This window comes from Carettochelys insculpta, chromosome 14, assembly GCF_033958435.1.
Source record: "Carettochelys insculpta isolate YL-2023 chromosome 14, ASM3395843v1, whole genome shotgun sequence".
In the NCBI taxonomy this organism is placed as follows: Eukaryota; Metazoa; Chordata; order Testudines; family Carettochelyidae; genus Carettochelys; species Carettochelys insculpta.
The window spans coordinates 43048559-43075787 of NC_134150.1; the positions used below are offsets into that span (position 1 = coordinate 43048559).

Here is a 27229-nt window from a genome sequence, read left to right on the forward strand (position 1 = left end):
TCACGGGGTGCCCGGGGCGGGACACGCACAGGCCGGGGGTGGCCAGACGCGCTCGCCCTTGGGGGTCACGGGGTGCCGGGGTGGGACGCGCACAGGCCGGGGGTGGCCAGACGCGCTCGCCCTTGGGGGTCACGGGGTGCCCGGGGCGGGACACGCACAGGCCGGGGGTGGCCAGATGCGCTCGCCCTTGGGGGTCACGGGGTGCTCAGGGCGGGACGCGCACAGGCCGGGGGTGGCCAGACGCGCTCGCCCTTGGGGGTCACGGGGTGCCCGGGGCGGGACACGCACAGGCCGGGGGTGGCCAGATGCGCTCGCCCTTGGGGGTCACGGGGTGCTCAGGGCGGGACGCGCACAGGCCGGGGGTGGCCAGACGCGCTCGCCCTTGGGGGTCACGGGGTGCCCGGGGCGGGACGCGCACAGGCCGGGGGTGGCCGGACGCGCTCGCCCTTGGGGGTCACGGGGTGCTCAGGGCGGGACGCGCACAGGCCGGGGGTGGCCGGACGCGCTCGCCCTTGGGGGTCACGGGGTGCCGGGGCGGGACGCGCACAGGCCGGGGGTGGCCGGACGCGCTCGCCCTTGGGGGTCACGGGGTGCTCAGGGCGGGACGCGCACAGGCCGGGGGTGGCCGGACGCGCTCGCCCTTGGGGGTCACGGGGTGCCCGGGCCTGGGGGCTCGTACGTAGAGCTGCCCGGCTGCCCCAGGCCGCGGGGGCAGGGACTGGCTCTGGCCCGGCCTGGGCCTTCCCCGGCAGGCAAGGGGCGCCCCGGCTCGGCTCGGCTGCGCGGGGTCCCCGGTGGGGCGGGGCCGGCCGGGCCGGGCCCAGCGCTGGGTCCCGCCTCACCTGCGGGGCGGGCGCTGGGAGTGGCCGCACCTGCCGGGCGGCACTCGGCGCTGCAGCGCGCCCGGAGCGGAGCCAGCGGAGCCCAGGACCCCCCGACCCGCCGCCGCCTCCTGCCATGGGGCCGCCGCGGGGCCGCCTGCCCGGCCTCTGCCTCCTGCTGCTGCTGCAGGTAATGGGGCTGGAGCTGGCCGGGCCGCTCCGCCTACCTGTCCCCCGCCCCAGGCCCAGCTCCGGCCGCACCGCCACGGGCACAGCCCGTCGTTAGCTGGGGGGCCGAGCCCTCTCCGGGGAGGCCCCAGAGACCCCCCTGGGCTGCCCCCCTTTGTGTGGGGATCCCCCCTTCCTTGCTGCCCCCCTTTGTGTGGGGATCCCCCCCTTCCCTGCTGCCCCCCTTTGTGTGGGGATCTCCCCTTTCCCCATCGCCCCCCTTTGTGTGGGGATTCCCCCCAGGTTGATCCCACTGCCCCCCCCGATTGTGTGGGTATCAGCCTTCTGGGACTGTTCTCTGTTTGCCACTCTCTGGGCAGCGGGTGCTGGACTTGTGGCATTGTGGGGCAGCATTGGCCAGGGCTGTCCCGTTAGCAAGGCACTGGTTCCCATGCTCAGGGCTGGCCACGCTCTGGGGCCTCCGGTCCGGGGCTGGGACTCTCCCGGTACAGGGTGTCGCGAGCCTGCCGGCCTGTGACAAGCTGTTCTCCCGGGGGGGGGATGGGAATTCGCCTCGTGTCCTGCCTCCTCTGGGGTCCGCCAGGGTGGAAAGGAAGGGGGCCGAGGAGGGGCTGAGCTGCCGGTGGAATTGCCTTGTAACCTGGGGCAGGGAGGGGATGCTCTGGGGGGCCGTGACTTGTGCTGGGGCTCCCCAGGGGCCGGAGCTGTGGGAGCTGCTCTTTCCAGACCCCGCAGAGTTGGGTTCTCTAGAGGGACTTTCTGGGGCTTGGTGCAAGCGGGTCCCAGGGAAATCGCAGGCAGAACGTGTGCCCCACGAACGCTTGTTTCTGCGGACTCAGGCTGGCCAGTGGTTTTGTGAGGAGACGTCACCATGCCAGCCAGGTTTCAGCGCCAGGAGCTACACCTTCCATGTCGCCAGGCGGGATCTGGAAACGGGCCGAGTGCTGGGCAAAGGTAAGGAACACGCTGCGACTTCTCGTCCCCGGCTGGCGCCGCGTGGGGCAGCCGTTCTCACGCGTTGTCTTGGGGCCAGTCTCGTCCTGAGCGTGTCCCTGAGCCGCCCTTCTGGTCGGCCTCATGCAGATGGCTCCTGGTCCTGTGGCTGGAAGAGACCACTGGGATCGTCTCCTCTGCCTGCCCCAATAACTCGGGCCATGGGACGAGTCCCTGCGTGGACTGGGCAAACAGGCCACCTGGGTGGAAAAACTGTGGGTGGTGTAGAAGCGGGATAGGGCCCTAGTGGCAGATGCTGCTGGGGATAAGTACTGAGAGAAAAGGAGCTGAGAGATTTTTAGCTGCTGCTGCTATTAACAGCAGCTGGAAGGAAGCGGAAGTCGGTCCCTTTTGGGTTGTGGAGCAGTGGCTGGTGGCTGGAGGGGTTCAGGGAATGCCCAGCCGGTTCTCTACTGGTGGTGCACCTCCGCACACCCCTCGGTACACAGACCACAGTTCCTCCTGCCCGGGTGGGATTGGTCGGCAGGGCCCTGCCGTGGAGATAGGACTGGTCATCAGGCCGCCCGTTTGCATTTGCTTGTGCGTCTGTTGCTGCCATAGCGGCAGGGGTCATGGGCTAGGCCAGTAAATGTTTATCCTGTCTCCTGCTGCTGTCAGTAAAGTGTTAAGGAGCAGGAGGCTCCCTGGAATCTGCCCTTTTCCCTGCAGCCATGGGAGGGGCGAGGCAGGCTGAGAGCAGGCTTGTTCTAACCAGCCCTTTTCCGGAGGGCAGCTCCCCTGACAATGTGTCTTTGGAGCTCCCGCTGCCCAGCAGCAAAAACCAGCTCTCTGAAGCTTGGGTGTGAGGAGTGGGGCAGCTCTCTGGGCTTTGATGTTGTGTAAGCATGGCCCCTCTGACGTATTAATCACTGAAAGGCCCCTACGCTTGGGGGCTTAGCTTGGGTTGGCTGCTGACAACTGGTTCTCAGGCGTGACGGGCCCAATCAAAGCAGTCTGTCCACAGAGCTGTGGTCTCTTCCGCGTACAGTCTGCGGGAGGGAGCCTTGCACAGCTCTCTGGAAAACACCTGGGACTAGACAAGTAGCAATTGCCAACGCCTGTCGGTCCAGCCAGAGCAGTGCCTCTGTCCTCCCTGAGCCGGTCGACAGGCTTCGTGCCCCCACCTGGCACTGAGCCCCTCGGCCGGCGCTTTGCTGGTGGTCCTGCTGGTGCGTGTAAGTTAGAGCAGGGCTGCCTCGTGCTACCTCAGCCGCCTGAAAGGCCTGTGACCCAGCCTGGACAGAGTCCCACTGGTGTGCTAGGAACCTCGCCAATGGCCAGGTGAGGGGCCCTGTGTGGAGGTGCCTCCAAGCCGTACCTGTAAACAAACACACCTGGCTGCAGAGGAGGCTGGGTTTCAGGGGGTGGGGAGGTCTGTCCCTCACTAGCCACTCGCTGCACCCCTCAGGCGTCCAACCCTGGCGCCTGGGAGTGAATGAAGAGTAGATGCAGCCCCTGCCCCGTAACCCCTCCTTGCAAGCACTGCTGCCTCACTCGCGCTTAGCATTCCCCCAGGAACCTCCCAAATCAGCAGGAGCCCGCCCACTTCCTCTTCCTCTTCCGCCCCACAAGCCAGCCCAGGCCCACTACTCACCTCTTCCTCAGTCCCGCGGCCTGGGGCTGACAAGCGGCCAAACATGAGCAGAACAACGAGGGTGTGTCCACCCGTCCGTCCGTGGTCCAATGTCCTGGGCTGGGGCGGCGGCTGCTTTTGCTGGTTGTTGTGGAGCAAAGGAAAGCTGCTTTTGCCTGTGGCTGGCACCAGGCATTGTGGGGTGTTTAATGTTGCAGTGTGGCTCGGGACTGGAAAAGGCCTTTCCTTGGTGGCAGACTGCTTGGTGAGAGGCCACTGGCTAAGGGAGCACACAGGGGCTGGCCTGGAGCTCCTCTCGCCTGCGTCTGGCTTGTCTGAGCGATGTGTAGCCATGCCAGGGAGCGGGAGAGGGTAGGGGGCATCGGCTCAGGCTGGAGGGCCAAAGGCTGCAGAGCCTGGCGTAAGGTGACAGAGCGGAGTGCCTGAGGGGCATTTGGAAAGGTGGTGGAGGAGAGGGCTCCCTCTGGTTCTCATCCCTGGGCAGAACCATTGTTCTGTGTGGACGTGCACCACCTCTGAAACGCCTGCTGCCCATTGTGGGAGGCTGTGGGTGCTCTGCCAAGCAACTGGCGGCACCTGAATCTCTCGTGGGCCACCCAGGCGCTCAGCTGGCAGGGAACGCTGCTGGTGTCAGTGTGACTCTTGTGCCTTCTAAGGTCCAGGGGGTAGTGTGGGCAGAAGGGACACAGCACAGAACAGACTTGTCAGCACAGGAACCAGAAGCCGTCAGTACAATCCAGCTGGGGCAGAGGGGCCCAGAGGGGTCCCCGAGCCGGGCCCTGGTCCTCCTTCCTCCCCCTCCAGCCAGCCCAGACTGCCCCACTCACCAGCCCAGTTCCAGTTCCAGCCCGCCAGGCCCCTCCTCCGCCTCTGTCCTGTGTCCCGGGGAAAAAAGGGGTCACCTGGTTGCCTGGGTTACAAAGCATTGAGTACATGTGACAAGTCATCACATGGAAACGCCCATCTCCAACCATGCCCTGATGCTGTGCCTGGGGAAACTGAGGCACCTGCCTGGTGTTGCCACAGGACAGTGGGAAAAGTGCAGCCTAACAAAAGCCCTCGCACCCGCTTGGTTACAAGGGTGCCCTCTGGCACATCTGCAGCAGGCGCCTCTGACCCTCCTTGGGCACTTGTGTCTCATCCATTCCAGACATAGCAGAGCGGGTGGCCAGAGGGGGCCTGGGAGGCAGGCTCCGGAGGCCACGTGTTGTCTCACGTGAGTGGTGGGCAGCGCTGCCCTGTCAGGCTGGGCAGGTGGTTCCGGCGGAAGCTTCAAGGGCTGCTCTGGTGCCCTTCATAGGCTTGCTAAGGAGATGCTGTGTGCACTGGCTAATGGGTGACTGGGTTTGGCTGGTAGACCAGAGGCCTTGGGCTAGAGGGGCGGCTCAGCCCCTGGGAAGGCCACCCAGAGCCCCGCAGCGGAAGTGCTCACACCGGGGGTGAGTGGTGGGGGACAGGGCAGGTGCAGGAGCTCGGTGGATTTCTTCCTTGGGAAACGCCTGGTAGCGCTGCTGCTTGGCGAGGTTGTCAGCCCCTGCACTGAGCTCTGCAGCCCTGTTTGCAGCCCTTAGACTTTGCACCTCTGCTGTCAGTGACCATGAGATAAACCCGCGGCTGGGCTGCTGGGTCCCTCTGCCCAGTGCCATGCTGCCTGCCCAGCCTGGGCTGGCGGGACGGTGGTTTGCCACTCAGCAGGCTGAGTCATCCTTCTTCCAAGCCACCCCAGTCCCATGAGCCAGGGAGAACTGGAAATCCCCTTGTTCAGGGGCATGTTTTGCTTCCTGGCTGGGCAGGTACCAGAAATTGCTCTGGGATGGTCTGCGTCCTGCCTCCCTTACCTCCACCACCCAGGCTCTGGCTGACCCAGTTGGGAAGGCCTCACGTGCTGGGTGCTTATTACCGCGGGACAGAGCGTGAGCAGCAGGACGGGCTCGCCCCAGGCCTAGCGGCTGGCTAGAGGCAGCATGTTGCAGAGAAGTCATTCTGCTGGGAGTTCCTGGCTACTGCCTGTGGAGAAGCCAGGTCTGGGACATGCAGCAAAAGCCATTCAGAGTATGAGACTGAGTCAGACCAAAGGTGCATCCAGCCCAGCGTCCTGTCTGCTGACAGTGGTCAATGCCAGAGCAGTGAACAAAACAGGGATCAAGTGATTCTGGTTGCCCATTCCCAGCCTCTGACAAAGCGAGGCCAGGAGCCCCATCCTCTCCCATCTTGGCTAATAGCTCTCGGATGGTCATTTACTCCAAGAATGGAACTAGTTCTTTTCTGAACCTTGGTGAAGTCCTGGTCTTCTCAGCACCCTCCGGTGAGGAGTTTCACAGGGCAACTGTGGTGCTTACAGCAAAGCTTCCTGCTGTGTGTTTTAAACCTGCTGCCTGCTAATTCCCAGCCCAGGACAGCGGGGAAGGGAAGCTCCGTAGTAACGGGGTCCGAGGCCACTTGGCTTTCTGCGTTGTGAATTCATTACCCTCCCTTGCCACCCACTAGAGGCAGAGCCTGCAGCCCAGTGCTGAGTGCTCACAGTGCAACACAAGCCATGCCATTCTGTGCTAGCTGAGGGCACCAAACCTTTGCCTGACAGGCCCCAGCAGAGCCCCTTGCAAGGGTCTCTCCTCCAGGTAGAGGCACGGGTCTGCACCCCAGGAATGGACATGGCCTCCTAACCAGCCATAAGTGGGGAAATTCTCCAGAGGCCACAGCCAGAGTGGGAGACTCCCGAGGCTGGTGGAAGTCTGGATGTGCGCCTCTGTGGCAGGGGCCTGGGGGGTCACGTCCTTCGCAGGGTTCAGTGGTCAATGGTAGGGCAGAGTTTAGCCCCGCACCCCAGAGAGGAGCAAGATGACTTGGATTTCCCACGTTCGAGATGAAACTGTCCACTGTGCGTTGAGTTCTGGTTTCAGGGCTCATTCCTCACTCACCGCAGGGGCAGATCGCTCAGGAACGGCATTGCAGTAAATTAGATCTAAAAGGCAGCCCTGGGTCTGGAGGAGCTTGCTAATCAGGCACTTCAAAGGGAATCCGCTAGGTCCTGTGACTGAGGCCTGGGAGCTTCCCCCCCAGTGAGTTAGGCTGTAATTCGGATGATTAGCTCAGGGTATGTGCACTTTCCAGCTGATGGGTTTTGGTAGGTCCCAGGATGCAATTGGTTCTGAAGGACAAACCACCTGTTTCTGGGATCCTGGCCAGAGCTCTGGCTGGTTGCTTTAACCGGCCATCCAGGCTCTGCTTAACTAGCTCCTCTCTGGAGGCACTGGGCTGCTGACTCTCAAGCCTGCCTAAAGATGTAGTCCATGATAAGGCTCTTTAAGGAGCTAACGAAGGGGTTGGATGGGGGAAGGTGCAGCTTCCTGAGAATTAATGGCAGGGAATAAATGCGGCCTGTTGCATTACGCTCAGCAGCCATTACCGAGTAGCATTTACATGTCACTTTGTGACTGCTCTGCCTGCTGGTCTATTCACCCAAGAGCAGGGCAGGTGCTCAGACCAAACCACCCTCTCGTGGAAGGGGTGGGTGGGCGCTGGGGCCAAACCATCCTCTTGCGGAAGAGGTGGGTGGGCGCTGGGGCTAAACTATCCTCTCGTGGAAGGGGTGGGCACGCGCTGGGGCTAAACCATCCTCTCGCAGAAGGGGTGGGTGGGTGCTGGGGCTAAACCATCCTCTCGTGAAAGGGGTGGGCAGGCGCTGGGGCCAAACCATCTCTTTTAGAAGGTCCTCGGCCTCTAATGTCGACTGCAGAGGCAGGCTTCCCTGAGTGCTGGGCTGAGGACACGGTGTGCTTAGTGGACAGAACGCAGGGCTAGGAGCCAGGAATTCCTGAGCCTGTAGCTCTGGCTCTGACTCGCTGGTGACATTTGGCCTCTGTCTCCCCAGGCATGGAGGGCGGAATGGTGCCTTGGCCTTGAGCGGAGGGAGCGGGTTAGCTTGTGTGGCACATGGGAGAGTTTTCTGGCTGGTCCCATCAGCGCAGCCAGGAGGGCCAATCTCTGGAGTCGAGGGCTGACGACATCTCCACCTCGTGTATGAGTTTATCTGGTATCAGCCTCCTGCCGATGCCCTCTGGGGTCCCTGTGGCGTGCAGCCCACGCAGCATGCAGGGCTGTGGCGTCCTTCCATAGCGATCACCTCTCTGAGGCCCTGGGAGCCCCCCCAAGCAGCTTGGCCAGCGTCTGGGGAGGCAGCAGCAGGAGTCCCTCGCTGACCTTCCCGCCCCTGGTTCAGGTCCCTAGAGCCTGTGCAGCCCCACTCCCCGGCAGCGTCCGTGGGCTTGGGAGGAGCAGGGACTGCGTCACCCAGAGGCCTGGGCCCGGATGTGGAGCTTTCTGAGCGAGGCCGTGCCCCGTGAGCAGCCTGACTGCACTGTTTGCTTTGCACATGTGTGATGTCACCCTGAGTCACCTTTCAGGAGAAACTGGTTTGCAAGCCTGGAGTCGTGGTGAAACCGCGCTGCACGCCGGGGTGGGGTCGCTGGGCGCTCGCCATCCTGAGGGTCCCCAGGGTCCAGAAAAGCTGGCGCTGCTCTGGTCCCAGACTTCCTCCTGCGCCAGAGGAAGGGGCTGCCTCCTGTGAGGGAGCGGGGCCTGGGTAAGCACAGCAGCAGGTTGTCGCTCAGACCTGGGGCTGATCCGACAAAGCCAGCAGCAAAACCGTCTCTGGCTGGCAAGAAACCCGGGCCCTGCCCTGACTCTGCGTGGGAGGCGGGAGCTGGGAGCTCGGCTTGTAACCTGAGGCTCTTTGCCGCTTATCGGTTCAGGAAGGGCGGGTGCTTTCCAGCCAGTGCGTCTCTCTGGCTCTGGGAGTGACTCACCTCCACCTGCGCGAGGCCTGAGTGCTGAGCTGGCTGCGAGTGATGTCACTGTGCCCGGCCCGGCCTGGGCTGGAGCGAAAGTCTGACCCATCCCTGGCGGTGCCAGAGGTGGGTTCCCACGGGGACTGGGATTACCATGTTAGGTGCTGTGCGAGCGGCTAGCGGCGTACCCCTCTCCGGCGTCGCTGAGCTGTGGGGACTGGGCATTGCAGGGGCAAACAAGCACCTCTCGGAGCCGAGCTCCGGCTCTCTTGTGGGCCATTCCCATCCATGGTCATCTGCGCCCTCCCGCCCCAGCTCTGGCCCCAAGGCCTGTGCGTTGCAGACCTGGCAGAGGCGGACGGAGGACAGAGTCAGGAGTCTCTCCAGGCTGCCCCATTCTTTGGTTAAGGGGAGTAGGGACAGGCCAGTATCTCTGTGAAGGCCACAGCCTGCCCTGTCAGAGCAGGGAGGTCTGCCCGCGCTCGGCCTGGCCTGTGGTCGTGGCGTTCTCCCTGGGCAGCTTGGGGACAGGCGGAGAGCTGCACACAGAGCAGCTTTGCCCGTCTCACCTCTCGCGCGCTCTCTGTCCTGGCTGGGGGAGCTCAGGGCACAGGAGCCGTATTGTGCCGGGGCAGATTGCCGGCCCAGAGCTGCCTGCACGTCATTTGCTGGTAGTCGCACGTGGGTAGAAGCCGTGGTGCAGTGTCTGGTACTGTGGCCTCTTGCTGTTTGCAGTGCACAGAACGTGGGCTAGGCTCCTGGGGGACATGCCGGCCCAGTCGTTTTCACCAGTGTCTGAAGTGTTGAATCTTTTCAAAGATGCTATATTAGAAGCCCAACTTAAATGTATACCCCAAATTAAGAAACACAGTAACAGACCTAAAAAAGAGCCACCATGGCTTAACAACCAGGTAAAAGAGGCAGTGAGAGATAAAAAGGCATCTTTTAAAAAGTGGAAGTCAAATCCTAGTGATCAAAATAGAAAGGAACATAAACACTGCCAAATTAAATGTAAAAATGTAATAAGAAAAGCCAAAAAAGATTTTAAGGAACAGTTAGCCATAAATTCAAAAAACAATAGTAAAATGTTTTTAAGTACATTAGAAGCAGGAAGCCTGCTAAAAAAGCAGTGGGGCCCCTGGACGATAGAGACATAAAAGGAGCAATCAAGGAAGATAATGCCATTGTGGAAAAACTAAATGATTTCTTTGCTTCAGTCTTCATGGCTGAGGATGTTAGAGAGATTCCCAAATCTGAGCCGTCCTTTATGGGTGACAAATCTGAGGAGCTGTACCAGATTGAAGTGTCATTAGAGGAGGTTTTGAACTAATTGATAAGCTAAACAGTCACAAGTCTCCAGGACCGGATGGTATTCACCCAAGGGTTCTGAAAGAACTCAAATGTGAAATTGCAGAGCTATTAACGGTGGTTTGTAACCTATCCTTTAAATCAGCTTTGGTACCCAATGATTGGAAGACAGCTAATATAACACCAATATTTAAAAAGGGCTCTGAAGGAGACCCTAGCAATTATAGACCGGTAAGTCTTACGTCAGTACCGGGCAAATTAGTAGAAACAATAGTAAAGAATAAAATTGTCAGACACGTAGACAAACATGATTTGTTGAGCAAAAGTCAGCATGGTTTCCGTAAAGGGAAGTTGTGTCTTACTAATCTATTAGAGTTCTTTGAAGGGGTTAATAAGCATGCGGACAGGGGGGATCCAGGAGACATAGTATACTTAGATTTCCAGAAAGCCTTTGACACGGTCCCTCACCAAAGGCTCTTATGTAAATTAGGTGGTCATGGGATAGGAGGAAAGATCCTTTAATGGATTGGAAACTGGTTAAAAGACAGGAAACAAAGAGTAGGAATAAATGGTAAATTTTCACAATGGAAGAGGGTAACTAGTGGCATTCCCCAAGGTTCAGTCCTGGGACCAATCTTGTTCAACTTATTCATCAATGATCCAGAGAAAGGGGTAAGCAGTGAGGTGGCAAAGTTTGCAGATGACACCAAACTGTTCAGGATAGTCAAAACCAAAGCAGACTGTGAAGAACTTCAAAAAGATCTCAGCAAACTGAGTGATTGGGCAGCAAATGGCAAATGAAATTTAATGTGGGTAAGTATAAGGTAATGCACATTGGGAAAAATAACCCTAATTATACATATAATATGATGGGGGCAAATTTAGCTACAACAGATCAGGAAAGGGATCTTGGAATTATAGTGGATAGTTCTCTGAAAACATCCACGCAGCGTGCAGCGGCAGTCAGTAAAGCAAACAGGATGTTAGGAATAATTAAAAAAGGGATAGAAAATCAGACAAAGAATATCTTACTTCCCCTATATAAAACTATGGTACACCCACATCTTGAGTACTGCATGCAGATGTGGTCTCCTCACCTCAAAAAAGATATACTGGCGTTAGAAAAGGTTCAGAAAAGGGCAACTAAAATGATTAAGGGTTCGGAACGGGTCCCATATGAGGAGAGGCTAGAGAGACTGGGACTTTTCAGTCTAGAAAAGAGGAGACTGAGGGGCGATATGATAGAGGTATATAAAATCATGAATGGTGTGGAGAAAGTGAATACAGAAAAGTTATTTACTTGTTCCCATAATATGAGAACTAGAGGACACCAAATGAAATTAATGGGTAGCAGGTTCAAAACTAATAAAAGAAAGTTTTTCTTCACACAGCGCACAGTCAACCTGTGGAACTCCTCGCCAGAGGATGCTGTGAAGGCCAGGACTCTAACAGAGTTTAAAAAAGAGCTCGATAAATATTTGGAGGTTAGGTCCATAGATGGCTATTAGCAAGGGGTAAGGTATGGTGACTAGCCTTTTGTCGAAGGCGGGAGATGGATGGCAGGAGACAAATTGCTTGATCATTGTCTTCAGTTCACCTCCTCTGGGGCACCAGGCATTGGCTACTGTCAGCAGACAGGATACTGGGCTAGATGGACCTTTGGTCTGACCCAGTATAGCTGTTCTTATGAATATTTTGTGTGCTTTGATTTTTTTGTTCATTTAAAATCTACAAAACCCCTTGGCGTTGTCCAGCCCCAGCTCTGCAGTGAGGGCTGCCTGGGCTCTGAGGAGCTGAGTTACCGGCCCATGAGAATGCGTGGGGCCAGAGTAGGTGAGTGAGTTGAAGGAAATACGGATGTAACCTCAGTCCGGTCCCCCTGGGCTGTGCTAGGATTCTGCACCCCAACCCCACTTCCCAGCACCTGTCCTGGGGAGGAGTCTGGCTGGCCAGGTAAAGGTGAGCCCACCTGTGCTGTGGGTGTGGCTGGCAGGAATGCACTTTCCTTCCCGTCAGGCTTTCTGGACAAACAGGTTTGGCAGCTGCTTCTCCCACACTGAGCACAGCAGCTCACTAGAGTGAGCCCGGCTCCCTTGGGAGTGCGGCAGGATGGCGGCTGCAGCCCCAGAGTCAGGAGGTTTCTCTCTCCCTTTGGGCGTTCCCTCTCCATGCAGAGCACCCCGGAGCTGGCTCCATGGAGAGAAGGAAGGAAATGCCTGGGTGGAGCCAGTCACAGTGGGGCGTAGGGGCTCTGTGTGTGCTGTGGCAGTGCTGGCGTCATGGGTTACAACCCTGGTGTGCTAGGTGCTGTACAGACCCACAAGGAGACCTACCAGCAGCTTCACGACAGCCTCAAAGGCAGATGTGGCCCAACAGCGAGAAAGGGGCCGGGGCCCATTGATCTGCCATCTCACGTTTGTGGTTTCTTGCCAGCTCGGCAGCGTGCGTTGAGGAGGGTTTCGTAGCTCTTCCTTCCAGCTGCGTGGCTTTGGCAGCCTTTCTCCATTGGCTCCCCCCGACCCCCGGGGCACAAGGCCACGTGCAGCCCCACACACACAAGAGCCCTGGCTGTAGAAGGAGTTGTGGGAGTTTGTATTCAGTGTGCACCAGTGACAACCACCTGCCCCCTCATTAGAGTCCCCTCCCTGGTGCTTGGCTCCCTGTAATAACGTAGAGCTGCCTGCCAAAGCCTGGAGGCCAGTCAAGCTGGTGCTGAGCCGGCACAGTGGCTGGCTGGCTGGCAGAAGGGGTTGTGCTTCACCATGCCGGGACGCAGAGCTGAAGGCCCTGCAGGGCGTAGCAGTTCCTTAGGCATGAGAGCGTCTCCAGCAGCTGCACTCTCAGCTGGGCAAAGGCCAGAACCCTCCCTGCACCGTCCCCTGGGATGAACGGCACTCAGAAATGGCACCTGGCTTTTCTGAGAGCAGCAGGAGTCCTCCCAGCGCCTCTGTGCGCAGCTGGCAAACCAGCGCCTTGGACGCTAACCCTTTGCAGGAAGGGGAGGTCTGAATGTGTTCTGTGTGCTGCCCTATCCAGCCATGGGACTGAGGGAGCTGGGCCCATGGGGCTGGGACCCCCCCAGGTGGGGGGAAGGGTGGTTTTCCTTTATTTTGCATTAATTGCTACCTGCGTTATCTCTCCGCTGCACGCGCACATCCCCAGGAGTGTGCACCAAAAGCTGTGGGCAGGCTCCTTCCCGCAAGACTGGTTGGTCCAGCCCAGGCACACTGCGGCCTAGTGGTACTAGCAGGGGTTTGGCCCCGCAGTAGCTCGTTGCTGCCGGTGGAGATGATGAAATGTCCTGCTGTTCTAATGGCTTCACAGCCTTTCCCTCTAGCCAGGCAGGTAGTGGGCGTGGCTTGGCTAGATCCTCTGGGCACCGGCCGTGCCCTGTCTCTGAGCAGAATTCAGCTTTCGAGATGGGAGAAGTGACCGGGGTGGCTTACCCAGGCGGTGGCAAGGAACGAGTGAAGAGAGGGTTTAGGGGAGCCCTGCGAGTCGTGTGCCTTTCCAGTTTGCTCTTCAGTGCCATAATCACCACCTTGCTCAGCTGGGCTCCGCTGCCGCCCCGGGGACGGGGACAGAGCACAATCTGCCAGGCAGGAAATCAGCCCAGCCGCGTCCACACTGCTGTTCAATGCGCCGAGCGAAAGTCCTGGGACCCTGAGCTGTGCTCTGAGCTCACCTCCTGGGGTTACTTGTTCCAGCTGTGTCAGAGGGGTAGCCGGGTTGCTCTGTCACTTCCCAGAACAAAGCGAGCCGTCCTGTAGCGCCTTCGGGGCTGACACTGTACTGCTAAGGTAATGAGCTCCCAGGGCTAAGACCTCCACCTGTAAACTAGCCCCCAGTCTCCAGACCTGAGGACGTGGGTCTGTCCCACGACAGCTCGTCGCCTGCTACCTCGTTTGCTAGCCTTGGAGGGCTCCAGGGCCGCTGGTTGGTTTGCGAAGGTGCAGGCGCCCGCTGCCTGCGACAGTTAATAACGGTCAGTCTTTGCCACGCTGCGGGGCTGCTAGCCCGAGTGGGGTTTAACGGTCTCATTCACATGTCATGGTTCGCACTGGTTATCCAGACCTGGGGAGTAACCGGGGCAGTGCACCGCTGGGCCCTGCCGCATGCTTTGGTTTGGCGTGTCTGGCCAGTTTCACTTTCCCAGTGTCGGGGTGTATTATCTTGGTGCCACCTGCATTCCAAGCTGGCGAAGGAAGCGAGCTTGGAAGTTGAGGTTATGGAGCCCCAGACAGAGGGGCTGGAGGACACGTGGGATGAAACGACGGAAAACCCAGTGGCAAGTGCTCATTTCCTCTCCCCGGGCTGTCCCCAGTCTGAGCCGTGGGATTAGGGGAGCATCCAAGGAAACCAGAGAGCAGTAAGCCTGGAGCGAGTGGCAGGAGATGGTTTCTGCAGTCTGCTCAGAGCACACCGCGGCAGGAGGTTGGCTGGTGCCAGGATTTTAGAGAGCCCAGGCGACAGAGGCAATCGGGTGTATTGACCCCACTTCAGTTGGTGTGAGAGCTGAGCTTGGTGTGAGCCCCAAAGCTGTTCTTCCTGGCCACCAGTAAAAGAGATCACCTCCCTGACCTCATCTCCTGAGCACAGAGGCCTGGACCATGCCCAGGCTAGGTACTTTCAGGATTTGCAAGGTCACCTGCAGGAAGGAAGGAAGGCTCAGGGTTTGAGCCAGCTCCACAGGGGTCAGTGGCCGACCTGCAGGCTCTTAGCTCAGAGCTCAGGCCAATGGGTGAGGTCTGGGAAGGGACATTCCCTCTCCATGCAGAGCACCCGGGACCTGGCTCCATGGAGAGAAGGAAGGAAGTGCCTGGGCTGAGTGACCAGCAAGAGCTAACAGAGAGAGCCGTGCCAGGCTATATACTATCAAACCAAAAAAGCAGCCCAGTAGCACTTTAAAGACTAACAGAATAATGTATTAGGGGATGAGCTTTCGTGGGACAGGCCCACTTCTTCAGATCATAGCCCTACCAGTGGAGGAGCCAGTCACTCTGGGGCGTAGGGGCTCTGTGTGCGCTGTGGCAGTGCTGATGTCATGGGTCACAGCCCTGGTGTGCTAGGTGCTGTACAGACCCACTGCTTCCTTTGGTTCCTGCAGTGCCCTGGTCTGTTTGTACCCACAGCAAAGCAAGGGAGGCCTGTCTGCTGGGAGCTTCTTAAAGTCAGGATGGATTCACCTTGAGGCCAATGGGTCTGAGCCTGGGGACCCCTGGGAAAATGGGTGTCTCCCCATATCCCAGCCCCGCTCCTTGTCAGGAGAGGAGGGCGCTCACTTGTGCTTACCCAGGGACCCACAAAACTGTAATCAGCCTCTGCTGAGGACGAGCTGTTGGAGAGCCCCAGCCCCAGCCCCAGCCCCAGGTTTGTCCTGCCATGGCTCGCTCTGTTTTGGAGTCTGGACAACTCTTCTTCCTTTGTGCCCCCAGGCCCTTCCAGGAGCTGAGCTGCCAGCACAAGGCTTTCTGCTGGCTGAACTGGCCAGTCCTCTTGGGGGTGCATTAACTGGAGCCCCAGCCTTCGAGCTGCGGCACAGCTCCAAACCAGTTACAACGCAGCCCTGTAAGGTGCTTCTGCCTGAGGCGGCGTCTCCCTCTGCTGCCTCGCTGGCGCCCGTTTCCCGGTGAGCAGGCTGAGGCCCACGTCCCAACATAAGGGCCAGTGCTGGGTCCTGGGGGCAGAGCACAGGGCTGGGGGGTTGCTCCTGGCTCTGCCCCTGGCTTGCTGTGACAAACCAGTTGCCCTCAGCCCTGCTCAGTTCTCTGCAATGAAGACAACACACCCGGCCTGCTGCACAGGTGTGCCGAGGGGCCGCAGTGGGGCCTGTCCCCCTTTGGTAGGCAGGAGCCAGGGCTCTGCAGGGTGAGGCTCTGGGAGTTTCCTTCACGTGCCTGGCTCTCTGCTGTGTGTGCTGCTCTGTCCCTGTGCTCAGCAGCAGGGCCAAGCCGCATGCAGGCAGGGACCCTCAGCAAGGTGAGCCGTTTGCACCTCTGCTCCCTGCAGGGACTCAGCGACTGCCCCTCACCCACTCCAGGGGCCCCCAACCTCTGGTCTGGAACCCAGAAAAGCCCCCGGGGCCTTGTGGCTCCCTGAGAGGCCTCTGGGCTGGTGACCTCCCTTGCCATGCCCTGGGGGCGGCTGCTGGCAGTGCAGCTGCTCTCTCGATGGCGAAGTTTTCCCCGGGTGGCTCTCTGTGACCCTGAACACACAGGCCCCCTCCGTGCCCCTGCGCGGCGGCCCAGGGCAATGCTCTGCTCCCCGCGGGACCCGGCACGGACTAGCGCGAGCGAAAGGGCCAGAGGTGGTGGAGTGGCGGAGGGGAGGGGAGGTGCGGTGCGCCATGCCGACGGCTGTCCCCCAGCAGCAGGTGGGGTCCCCCTGCTCCACTGGAGAGGAGCAGTGGGAAAGGCAGGCTGGAGTCTCCTGCATCCCTGTCAGGCCAGGCATCGTCCTGGCTGCAGCAGTGACCTGCACCTCCCACCTGCGGGGCAGGGTGGAGGGTGGCACCTGGAAGGCCCCAGGCTGTGTGGGTGTCTCTCCCGAGGAAGTAGCAGGTGGTTTCTGTAATGGCGGTGCGCTCGGCCAGGCGGTGTCTGCTGTACCTGTGCTGGGACCTTGCCCTGCGCAGCCTGGGCCCGGCTGTCCCCTGGGGAGAGGCGCAACCCCAGCGCTCCCTGGGGGCACACGTTGGAGACGGCACGTTCGCACGTCGGCCCTGCACCCCAGAGCTCCAGGGCAGAGCCCGGCTCCGATCATTGCTACCTGCAGCAGCGCTGTTGACTGGGACCAGCCTGCCACCTGGGCCCTGCAGCCAGGGAACCCGGCTAAGGAGCCCTGGCCCCACTGCTCATGGGCCTGCATCCTGCCGGCACTCTGGGAAGAGCAGTTAGCCGTGGGCTGAGCTGCTAAGGCCCTGTGCCCGGGAGCGGCGTAGCGCCTGATGGGTGGTGTTCTGATGCTGCTGCGGGGTGTTCTGTGCTGCTGCGGCCTCACCGGGACCCGGCTGCTGCACTTGCTGGGTCTGAGCTCAGCGACAGCCCTGCCCTCAGCCTGCTGAGCTGGGACTCCAGGCCCAGCCCCCGGGCAGCCGCTCCCTAGCTAGCCCCTTCCTGCCCCCCTACCTCTGCAGCAGCCTGGCTCACTTGGGCTCTAGCCTTCAGGGCTCCGAAGTGGGGCAGCAGGTGGGCAAGTGACTAGAGAGAGCACCACGGAGGCTCCCCGAGGAGCCCTGCGGCACGCCCGGGGATGGAGCTGTGACGGGGGGGAGGATTTTCTCCATGGGTGGGGCTGTGTGTGTTTCCTACTCTCCTGTAGAAGTGCCGGGTCGTGCCTCAGTTTCCCCAGACACAGCATCAGCGCACAGGGGTGAGGGGGATTTCAGTGCGATGACGTCTCAGACGCAGGCAATGGCCCTCCCGGCTCTTTGTAACCCAGGCAACCAGGTGACCCCTTTCTTCCCTGGGACACAGGCAGAGGCAGAGGAGGGGCCTGGCGGGTTGGAACTGGACCTGGGCTGGTGAGTGGGGCAGTCTGGGCTGGCTGCAGAGGGAGGAAGGAGGACCAGGGCCCGGTTCAGGGACCCCTCTGGGCCCCTCTCCCCCAGCTGGATTGTCCTGACGGCTTCTGGTTCCTGTGCTGACAAGTCTGTTCTACGCTGTGTCCCTGTCGCCCGTCGCCTCCTGTTCTCCCGCTGAGCGAGAGCCGCCTCTGCCTGCGGCTGGGGCAGGGCCTGGGGACCCCCTTGCCGTGACAGGGCTGTTAGCACTGCCATCTCTCCTGAAGCCAGGCACAGCCTGGGGGGAGAAGTGCTGGGTGTGTTGGCTCCTGGCTGGCTGGGTTGATGTGGGTGGTGCTTGGTCCAGAGCGGAGCGTTCAGCTGCCCATGGTCCCGCCACCTGTGGGGGGTAGCACTCACTGCCCTGCCTGGGGCACACAGATGCTAACCCCCGTCTCCTCCCGGGCTGGGCTGTCTCCCTCTGCAGTGAGCTTTGAGAGCTGCACCGGCAGGAAGCGGGTGGTGTACCTCTCGGACGATACGCGGCTCAAAGTGCACACGGATGGAGTCGTCTCTGTCAAACGTCCCCTCCAGCTCTCTGGGCACGAGAAGAGTTTTTTCATCCATGCCTGGGACTCTGCCGGCAAGAAGCACTCGGCCAAGATCACGGTGAAGAGAAGTGGGCACGGGCACCGTCCCCACCAGCACGCGGTACGGTGACACACCCTGGGCAGCTGGTGCTGCGAGACCTGAGCCACTCTTTTAATAATCTTCTGAAAAAATGGGCTGTGAGTTCGGTAGAGGCCTGAGGCGTGTGCCTGGCTGCTGCTGCTCTGCGGGGGGAGGCCAGGGCCTGTCCCCGGAGGAGCAGGGGTGAGCAGCACACAGCAGGCAGTGGGCGCACGCTGCCCTCCATAGCAAAGCTGCGTCTGTGCCAGTTTGCAGCAGGTTGGGGTGAAGGAGGCTGTAAATTTCAAGCGCTTAGTGCTGCAGGCTGCTGAACACCCTTAACTCCCCGTCAGTGAGTGCAAAGGACACAGCACCTAGCAGGACTGGCCCTGGGTGAGGAGCTTGGTTCTCCTCTGGCTCTGGTTCCTCAGCGGGGCCCTGGCTAGACTGCTGAAAACATGAGCTCCGAGCACGTAGCCACCAAGCAAGGTAACGGTGGTGGGAAGCAGCAGGAGAGGCGTAATGGGACAGAAACCGTCCGACGGGCACCCTGGAGATCCCTGGGCTGCTGCAGACAGGTGGGGTCGCCCATCGGTTAGAGGGCGGGAAAGGGCACCCAAGCAAGAGGCGTATGGCACGGCTTCCCTGTGGGGAAGGAGGGCAGAAGGCCGGGGCTGCTCAGCTTGGAAGAGAGAGGACTGGTGAGGGGCGGTAAAGAGGTGCCAGGTCCTGGCTGGTGCGGAGAATGTGAGTGGGGACGTGTCTAATAATGGTAGATGGAGACACGCGTCTCCCCGAGCTGGCAGGGACCACTGGAGGGCGTCGAGGCCAGGCACCACCCCTTTTTTTTTACCGATTTGCCCCAGACCCCTGAGTGGCCCCTCAAGGACTGGGCTCACAGCCCTGGGTTCAGCAGGCCCAAGCTCGCACCACTGAGCTGTCCCTCCCCCACGTGTCAGTCACCCCTTCGTATAATACAAGAACCAGGGGTCGCCCAAGCATGTCAATTGGAGCAGGTTCAAAGCAGCCAGCAGGAAGGATTTCCTCACCCCGCTGGCAGCCAGCCTGGGGCACTGCTCGCCACCTGGCACTGTGGTGGCCAAGAACACGACAGGGTCCAGAACGTAATTAGCTACGTTCCTGGAGGGAAGGGCTGCCTGGGGAGAGCCTGGCTCCGGCTATCTCTAGCCTCTGGCTGCCAGGCCGGGGACTGGATAGATCGCTCCATGAACTGCCCTGTTCTCGTCAGTCCCTGGCGCTGGGCGCTCGCTGCTGGCTGGCGGGAGCCCTGTGTGGACACACACAGGTGCAGTGACAGACGCGATCTGCCGTCCCCGGGCGCACGTCTCTGCAGACTTGCCGGGCTCTCTCCTGGGGGCTGGACTGAGGCACCCCTCTCCTAGAGCTTGGTAGGGGTGAGCCATGGGCAGCCGCACCCGTGCAGAGTCAGACCCTGCACCTGCCCTCTGGGGAGCTTTGGGGCACGGACATGGCCGGGGGCTGCTCTCAGCACACCTGTGCCAGTGCTGCAGGCAGGTGGAGGGGCTGCTGCAGCTCCCCCCAGCTCTCCTGCCGGCCTGGCTGTGGGGGCATCTGTTCCGTGGACTGATGTAGGCAGCACCCCCGGGGCAGTGGAGCGAATGTGCATCCCCAGTCCTGCTGGCCCCAGGCCAGCCGGAGCGTTGCTCTCTTCCCCTGCCTGGATTTTAGCAAGGAGCCCGTTACAGCCCTTGTGGCTATGTGCCAGGCCCAGCTGGGGCAGGCAAGTTCTCTGCCCTTCCAGTCACCTGCCCCAGTCCAGCCCAGCCCAGTGGGGCATTGGTAACAGCTGGCAGCCATGGCAAGAACCGAGGCCTGGACCTGTCTGCGCAGCACTGGCCGCGGCTGGACTCCAGCCCCTTGTGTCTAATGCTGTGACTGGCATCTCCCCGCACAGGACTCCCCCACCGGCGCCGGGGCGGAGGTGCTGGTCTTCCCCGAGTCTCACCCTGGCCGGAAGAGGCAGAAGAGGGACTGGGTCATCCCCCCAATCAACTGCCCTGAGAACGAGAGGGGGCCCTTCCCCAAGCCGCTGGTGCAGGTAGGAGGGTTGGTGCGGTGGGCGGAGGGGGCTCTTTGGGGCGCCGGCAGTGGGGGCGTGGCTGGGGGAGGCACAGGGGGATGCTGGGAGCTGGGCAGCAGCCTTTGTTTGGAAGAGCTCTTGGGATCTGACATACTGGCCCCCCAGCCTGCTCGCGCTGTACCACGCATCCAGCTGGCCAAGGAGCTCTTTCATCACCTGGACCCTGGGCACTAGCACCAGCCCCAGGGCAGCCTCCACCTGCCCCGGCCGGCTCCTCCCTCATGAACAGCTGCCCCCCCAAGACCCAGGACCTGCCTTCCAGGCCCGGCGAATGGGGGTGCATGCTGGGCAGGAGCCTGAACTTAGGGGCTGTTTTTTCGGGGCCAGGGGGATGCTGGGGAGACGGGGAGGGGAGCCCAGACTGGCATAGCCAGGGCCCCAGATCCCCTCGCTAACCTGCCTGTCCTCCGGCACCAGATCAAATCCAACAAGGACCGAGAGACCAAGATTTTCTACAGCATCACAGGGCAGGGCGCAGACGAGCCCCCCGTGGGCGTCTTCACCATCGAAAGGGAGACGGGGTGGCTGAAGGTGACGAAGCCGCTGGACAGAGAGGACATTAGCAACTACACTGTGAGTCCCCGGCTGCCGTGGGTGGAGCAGGGCCACGTTCTCCGGGCTGATGGCCCCTGGCGCTTGCAGGTGGCTGGACGGGGCCAGAGGCTGCAGTGAACTGAGGCTCACTCCACTTCTTGCACTGCAGGGTCCAGAGCACAGCTGCCCTCGCCTCCCCCATCGCCGCCTCCCCCTGAGGCCTGGCTGAGTGACGCCCGAGAGGCAGGTGCCGACCCCAGCTCTGGCCAGCCCTGGTCACTTGGCCACGTCAGCACGTGGCCCTGCGGCCTGGCTCTTTCCCCAGGGCGCTGAGTGCTGCAGCGCCACTCAGGGGTCCAGCACCTGTGAGAATGGGCCTTGTGCACATTGACAGCCCAGCACCTGCTCGCTGCCTGAGCAGGGCCCTGCTGCTTCGAGACACGCCCAGCGTGGGCCCCCCTCTCCGAAAGCCTGGCCGGCATGTGGGGACGGGCTGTGGGTCTCAGCTGGGCAGAGCAGGGCTGGCGGGTGGCCCAGCAGGGAGGAGAACCCGTAAATCCGCAGGGTGGGACTGGCCTCTCGCCGGTAGCAGGACACCCCTGTCCATGGGCCAGCCGGTGACTGTCCCTCAAATGCCGAGGGGAGCCGGAGGAGCCCCTGAAGGCGGCTGTCTGGAGCCTGGTCTCAGGCTGATTTCCCCTGTGCTGAGCATGTTCCTGGGGCCTGGTCAGCCAGCAGCCAGCACGGTGGAATTGAAGGCAGGTCCCATCTGGCAAAGCCAGCCAGCCTGGGGCTCCTGTTCTGCACATGCCACGTGACCGCTGCTTTGGGAGCTGGGACTGGTCCTGGTGGGTGCTGCTGGCTGCCCAGGGCTAGACAGCTGCAGGCCTCACATGGGCTCACCGGCTGCGCTGGCTTTGCAGCTCTTTTCCCACGCCGTGTCTGCAAACGGGCAGCTGATGGAGGACCCCATGGAGATCATCATCACTGTGAGCGACCAGAACGACAACCGGCCGCAGTTCACCCAGGAGGTCTTCACGGGCTCCGTAGAGGAAGGGGCCAAGCCAGGTGCGTGAGCAGAGGTGCTGGTCATGGGACGTGGCTCGGAGCGTCCCTCCAAGGAGAGAGCCCTGGGCTGCTGTAGGGCTGGATTGATTTTACTCCAAAGAATGTAAAGCCTAGAGCAATCCAGGATGGCTGGGCTAGAAGCAGGCTCTGCCTCCCCCTCCAGCCCAGCCGTCACTTGCACCTGAGCCTGATGTCGCGTGGGCATCCTGGAGTTGAGCCTGTGGTGTGACCAGGTACCTTCCCAGAAGGCTCTGGGGCTGGCGGGGAGCAGGCGCACAGAGCAGTTACCAGCGATGGGGGCAGTAGGAGAACTGGAAGAGAATAGGGGAGCTGATTTGGTAACTACATGTGGCTGCAGATTGTGCCGTCTGCTTAGCCGTGAGTCGCTCCCAGGGCTTTGTCTTCCTCTCTTGCGATGGCTCCGGACTGGCCCTGCCCCGAGGCGCTTACGCTCTTATTCCCTCTCTTTGGTGGCTGCGAGGAAGAGCTGGTGGACGTTAGGGATGGGACACGCCTCCTGGTGGGGTTAGTCACCTTCCTCCCCCTTGGCAGGCCAGGGCGGGATTGTTCCCAGCAGTACGTTCTGGAGAATCGTCTCCGTCTAACTTTGTCCTGGAACTAGACAAACAGTGTTGCTGTAAACTGGCCCCCAGGCACCCCCGTGATGCAGGTGACGGCCACGGACGCAGACGACAGCGTGAACACCTTCAACGGGGTCATTGCGTTCTCCATCCTGCAGCAGATACCTGAAGAGCCTCATAAGCAGATGTTCACCATCAACTCTGATAACGGCATCATCAGCGTGATCGCACCTGGGCTGGACCGAGAGGTGAGCGCCTGCAGCGCCCGGTCAGAGGCACCTCCGCGTGTGACGCTCACCAGAGGGCGGACAGCCCTTGGATCGGCCGTGTGATCTCTGCCGAGACGCACTGGGAGCGTCCGGCACCGTCCGTGTCACCTCCAGGTGTCCGGCAAACTTCCGCTGGCTGTTCTCCGTAGCGCCTGGGCCACGCTAGCGCGCCCCTGCCCGGCCCGCCTGGGGCTGAGCGAGTTGTGCCTGGCGGGGATGCAGCGCAGGGCTCAATGGGCATCTCTGCGGTGCTAGAACCGAGCCCCAGGGGGAGGCCTGCTCGTGGGGACGCGGTCAGTTAATTCCGCTCATGCGAACGCATCGAACCTCAGCCCCCGGGGAGACGCTGCTGCACAGCCAGCGCCCAGCAGGGGAGGCTGCACCGGGAACTCTGCTGATCAAGGGACACCCACTTTCAAACACTTATAAAAAGTGAAGTTGACGTCACTGATTGATTGCCCAAGGCCAGAGAGATTGGCCCACCCCCTTCCCGCCCTCGCTCCCCAGCTGTCCTGGAGCAGAGTGAATGCACAAAATGCTCTCGGCTGTCACAGTGAAACATGGCTGGCAGCGGAGTGGATGCAGGCTGCACAGCAGATCTCCTGTGCCTAATCCTGCTGGGTTCGGTGGCTGGAATGCCCCACGGGGGGGCTCCTGCGGCTGGTTTCACAGTGCTGCCTGACGCCTGAGTTCTGGGGCTCACCCGTCCCGGCTCTGACAGCGCTGAAACAATCGTACAAAGCCCCTCCCCTCCGCCACAGCCACACGACCACTCCCAGGAGGGGCAGGGTCTGCCAAAGCCAGTTCCCACTGTATTGTAGCAGGCTGGTGTTCCCCACTCCCTCCACCCGGTGCTAACTCAAACATGACTCTTGTGCCTTGCAGACGACCCCCAACTACACACTCATCGTCCAGGCGGCTGACTTGCAAGGCCAGGGCTACACAACCACAGCCAGAGCGCTGATAGAAGTCACAGACGCCAACGACAATGCTCCTGTGTTCAACCCGCTCACGGTAAGGTCACCCCCTGGGGGCGCAGCCCACAGTGGAGAATATGGGGCTCAGGGGCTGCTGGGGCGCCCTGGATGTCGGTGCTGGTTATAACAGCAAGGCTGGTGGTTCCCGCCTCAGCTCTCCAGGGCGTCCCCAGGGAGCCCAGCAGCTGCCCTACCCGTGTTGAGGTTCCCGCCCAGCTGGAGAAGCCACGTACATTTTGCTGTTTTATGAGTTGCTCGGATTCTGGTGCTGCAGGAAGTGGTTGGGCAGCTGCTCTATAACTGGATTCCCCAGCCAGTGGCAAGAGCTCTGCCTGACAGCTCAGCCCAGGGCTCAGCAACCTATGGCTCCGGAGCCACCTGCAGCTCTTTAAGGGCTTCCTTGTGGCTCCCAACACTAACTGCAAAGTCAAAAAAAACCCCAAACCCTCCTGACTAGTCAGTGTCGGAAAGCCCAAAACTGGACATCTCCTAGCTAGTCGCCAGCGAGAGGTGAGCTCGAAAGGGTGCAGAACTCCCCCTGTGTGCATTGTGGGATAGGATCCGCTATCTGTGTTTTGATCGTGTTGCTAATAAAGGCCTGAGTTTTGCAAAGGCGAAGGAAGCTTGGGCCATCCTGCTGCGCGGAGCAGCGTGCATTTTGGGAGAGAAAACCAAACTTAGACATGGCCCAAAACTGGCACCGTTACAGGGGTTGGGGAGCGCAAGTCCCTCACAGAGGTACAAACACTCTTGCACGTGAAGTGTGAGGAAATAGACTGTAAAAAGTTAGTGAATGTCCTGTAGCGAACATGTATTGCAGCACAAATCCTCAGAACAGGGGCTACAGAAAGGCTGGCGTACCGTTATTTGAGGACTGGCTCGTAGTTGCGTGCATGGCTGCTCTGGAATTTTGCCACATTCGGAAAAAATGGCTCCTCTTGCTCTCTGGGTTGCCACCCCCTGGCCTAGCCTCTCCCTTCCATTGCAGTACGAAGCCTCCGTGCCTGAGAATGAGGCGGGGGTACTGGTGACCAGGCTGACCGTGTCAGACAAGGACAAGCGGGACTCCCCAGCCTGGAGAGCCAAGTACGAGATCGTGAAAGGGAACGAAGGGAACCTTTTTGCCATTACCACAGACCCCAACAACAACAACGGGCTCCTGGAAACAGCCAAGGCGAGTTGAACCTGCCCAGTGCCGCCTCGGCCCCCGCGCCCTCTTGACATGACTTGGGCGTGTGACGGTGTGGTGGGGACGTTGCCTGGGGACCTCCAGCTGCACACGGCTGCCTTCACCCCAGGAGCACACACTGGCTCACTCTGCTGGAGCCCCAGCAGAGCGTGCCTGGGGGAGATCCTTGTTCTAGTCCCCAGAGGTTTGCTGTGTGGGGGCCCTTCCCTAGGCAGGCGTGGCTCTGTCTGGCAGGGGCTTGGCTCAGCCTGACCAGGACCAGCTCTACGGACACCGGGCAGCGGTGGACCGGATGTGGAAGAGTCAGGCAGACTGCGAGCCTCAGCTGGGTCCTGAAGATTCCCAAAGTCTCTCCCTCCCACTCCAGGCCTGGTCAGGGGCCATGGGCCTGCCCACCGGGGGGCAGAGTTCGAGGCGCTGCCTCCCACAGGCCCCATGTGGTGCAGCGCAGGGCAGGGAGGGCTTGCGGTCGAGGGATGGGAGCTGAGGCCTGGGGGTTTGGGGTAATAGAGCTTCAGTGACCGCACGGTGGGAAGTTGTGCCTGCAGGAGGCTCAGGGGCCGTGCGCGTGGAAGGCCCGGGGCAAGGCCCAGCCTGCCGAGGGGCGGCGTTCTCCTGCGCTGGGCTGGTGTCTCCTTCCTGCAGGGCAGGCCAAAAAGCCTCCCCCATGCCCGGCGCTGCTCCTGGCCGGGAGCCCCACTGGAGGTGCTCTGCCGGGGTTGTCCTGCGTCCCACCTGGGAATCTGACTCCTCCCTTTTCCCTCCTGCCAGGGCCTGGATTTTGAGGCGCAGAAGCAGTTTGTGCTGCTCGTTATCGCCCTGAATGACATTCCCTTCTCCGTGAGTCTCCCGACGTCCACTGCCACCGTCACCGTGAACGTGGAGGACATGAACGAAGCCCCAGACTTTATTCCGCCCGTCAAAAGCGCGGTGGTCTCGGAGGCCTTGCCCGTAGGACAGGAAGTCACCTCCTACACAGCCCGGGACCCGGATCGGAGCCAGCTGCAGAAAATCACGTAAGGGCAGCAGTGCTGCAGCCGGGCCTTGGCCAGCTCCAGGGACCGAGCCCGGCAGCCTCTCCATTACTGCAGCTGCTGCCTCGGCCACCCCCAGAGCAGTCCAGAAATGCTGCACCATGGCCGGAGGTGTCCACAGGCCGGGGGCAGAGCCAGGCGCTGGGAGGGGCTGAGTGCAGCCAGCTCCCCCTTCCTGCGTGGGAATCCTCGGCTCGCGGAGAGGAAATACGGGGAAATTCTCCTGGCAGAGCCGGGGCGGGATTGTCCTGCCACAGCTCAGACCTAACTCGGCACACTCTGCCGTCAGGCGTTGCACCGGGCGCCTAGGAACGCACTGAGCGGGCTCTTGGCACGGGTGACCAGGGGATGTGCTGCGTGTGCAGGGCCGCCAAGCCGCCCGCAGAGCCAGGCACAGCAGGCCTGAGCCGGGAGGCAGAGCAGGTGCGTGCTCTGCAAGGCTGCGTCTGCGCAGCTGTTTTGGAGGAGCTCGTTTCCAAGTAGCGCATCTGCACACACAATTCACCTCACGAGAGCAGCCGTGCGGCTCAGATGCTGAATCGCAGTTCAGGCCACCCTGGAGCGGGGCTGGCGGAGGCCCCCGGATCCCCTGGCCGTACAGCCCCTGGTCCAAACTAGTCCTGTCGAATGAGCTCTCCAGATCTCGCACGAAGCCGCCCGCTGCTTGGGAACGATTTGGGACTAGTGGTTTGGGCGGCTGGACGCTCACAGAGCTCTTTCCAAATAGCGGCCGCGCCAACACGCAGCTCCCGCCAGCGCTTCAGCTGATGTGCTTAGGGTGAGGCAGTGTTCGCTGGCTGCGAGCTGGTCTGCCTTTGCCGGGCAGCAGGGCTGGCAGGTGCAGTGCTCAGCCGCTGACGGGAGCCAGTGTGGGAGTGAGATGGCACTTTGATTACTGCACAGGCTGTACCTTGAGCTAATGTCGCAGCCTGGACAAGTCCAACCATCCTCACCCGGCCCTGTCTCCTGAGCTGCTTCCCTGCGGTCCCCACGCTGCGAGCTCGGGGTGCCCTTCTGCCTTGCCCGCCGGCGAGCTGCTTTCTGCCAGAGAAACCTGGCAAGGACCAGGAGCCCATGGCAGGGGCTGAGCTCTCCCCTCCTGCAGGGGCTGTGAGCAGGAGACAGGCAGCTCGCTGGACTTCTGCCTGCAGCTGTCCTGGGCAGGGTCGGCTTGCACAGAGCAGGGCCCATCTGCTCAGTCCCTGCACTCCACGCTCATGCCTGCTTGCCCCCCCCACCAGGTACAGCATGGGGAACGACCCTGCCGGCTGGCTGGCTATTGACCCTGAAAATGGCATCATCACCTCCAGACTCCCTCTGGACAGGGAGTCGAGCTATGTCGTCAACAGCACCTACAAGGCCATCGTCCTGGCCGTGGATTCCGGTAAGGGCCCGCAGCTGAGCCCTTGTTCTGCGTCCCTCGCCAGGCGAGGACACGCCCGCCCCCCAGCTGCGGCACTGCCTCTCCCGGGGCCCAGCCTTTGCCTGGTGCTCACGTAGCTGCTCTCCTCTCCTGAGCCCGGCGTGCTGCCCTGCTGGCGGGGAAGGGCGTCCAGGAGACCCCCAGGCTGTGCCGTGTAACACTCTGGCAAA

General features: G+C 61.1%; 1 protein-coding gene across 1 annotated transcript in view; it reads left to right on the top strand.

Annotated features, from left to right (window-relative positions):
* The first annotated feature begins 885 nt into the window (after positions 1 to 885).
* LOC142020614 (B-cadherin-like) overlaps positions 886 to 27229 on the top strand; it is a 33226-nt gene continuing 6882 nt past the window's right edge. The window contains exons 1-11 of the mRNA XM_075008628.1: positions 886 to 1011; positions 1850 to 1964; positions 17681 to 17904; positions 19799 to 19942; positions 20402 to 20557; positions 21442 to 21586; positions 22240 to 22415; positions 23322 to 23450; positions 24402 to 24587; positions 25374 to 25618; positions 26878 to 27020. Coding sequence (XP_074864729.1) covers positions 958 to 1011; positions 1850 to 1964; positions 17681 to 17904; positions 19799 to 19942; positions 20402 to 20557; positions 21442 to 21586; positions 22240 to 22415; positions 23322 to 23450; positions 24402 to 24587; positions 25374 to 25618; positions 26878 to 27020 — 1717 coding nt within the window. The 5' untranslated portion in view covers positions 886 to 957. The remainder of the gene's footprint in view (positions 1012 to 1849; positions 1965 to 17680; positions 17905 to 19798; positions 19943 to 20401; positions 20558 to 21441; positions 21587 to 22239; positions 22416 to 23321; positions 23451 to 24401; positions 24588 to 25373; positions 25619 to 26877; positions 27021 to 27229) is intronic.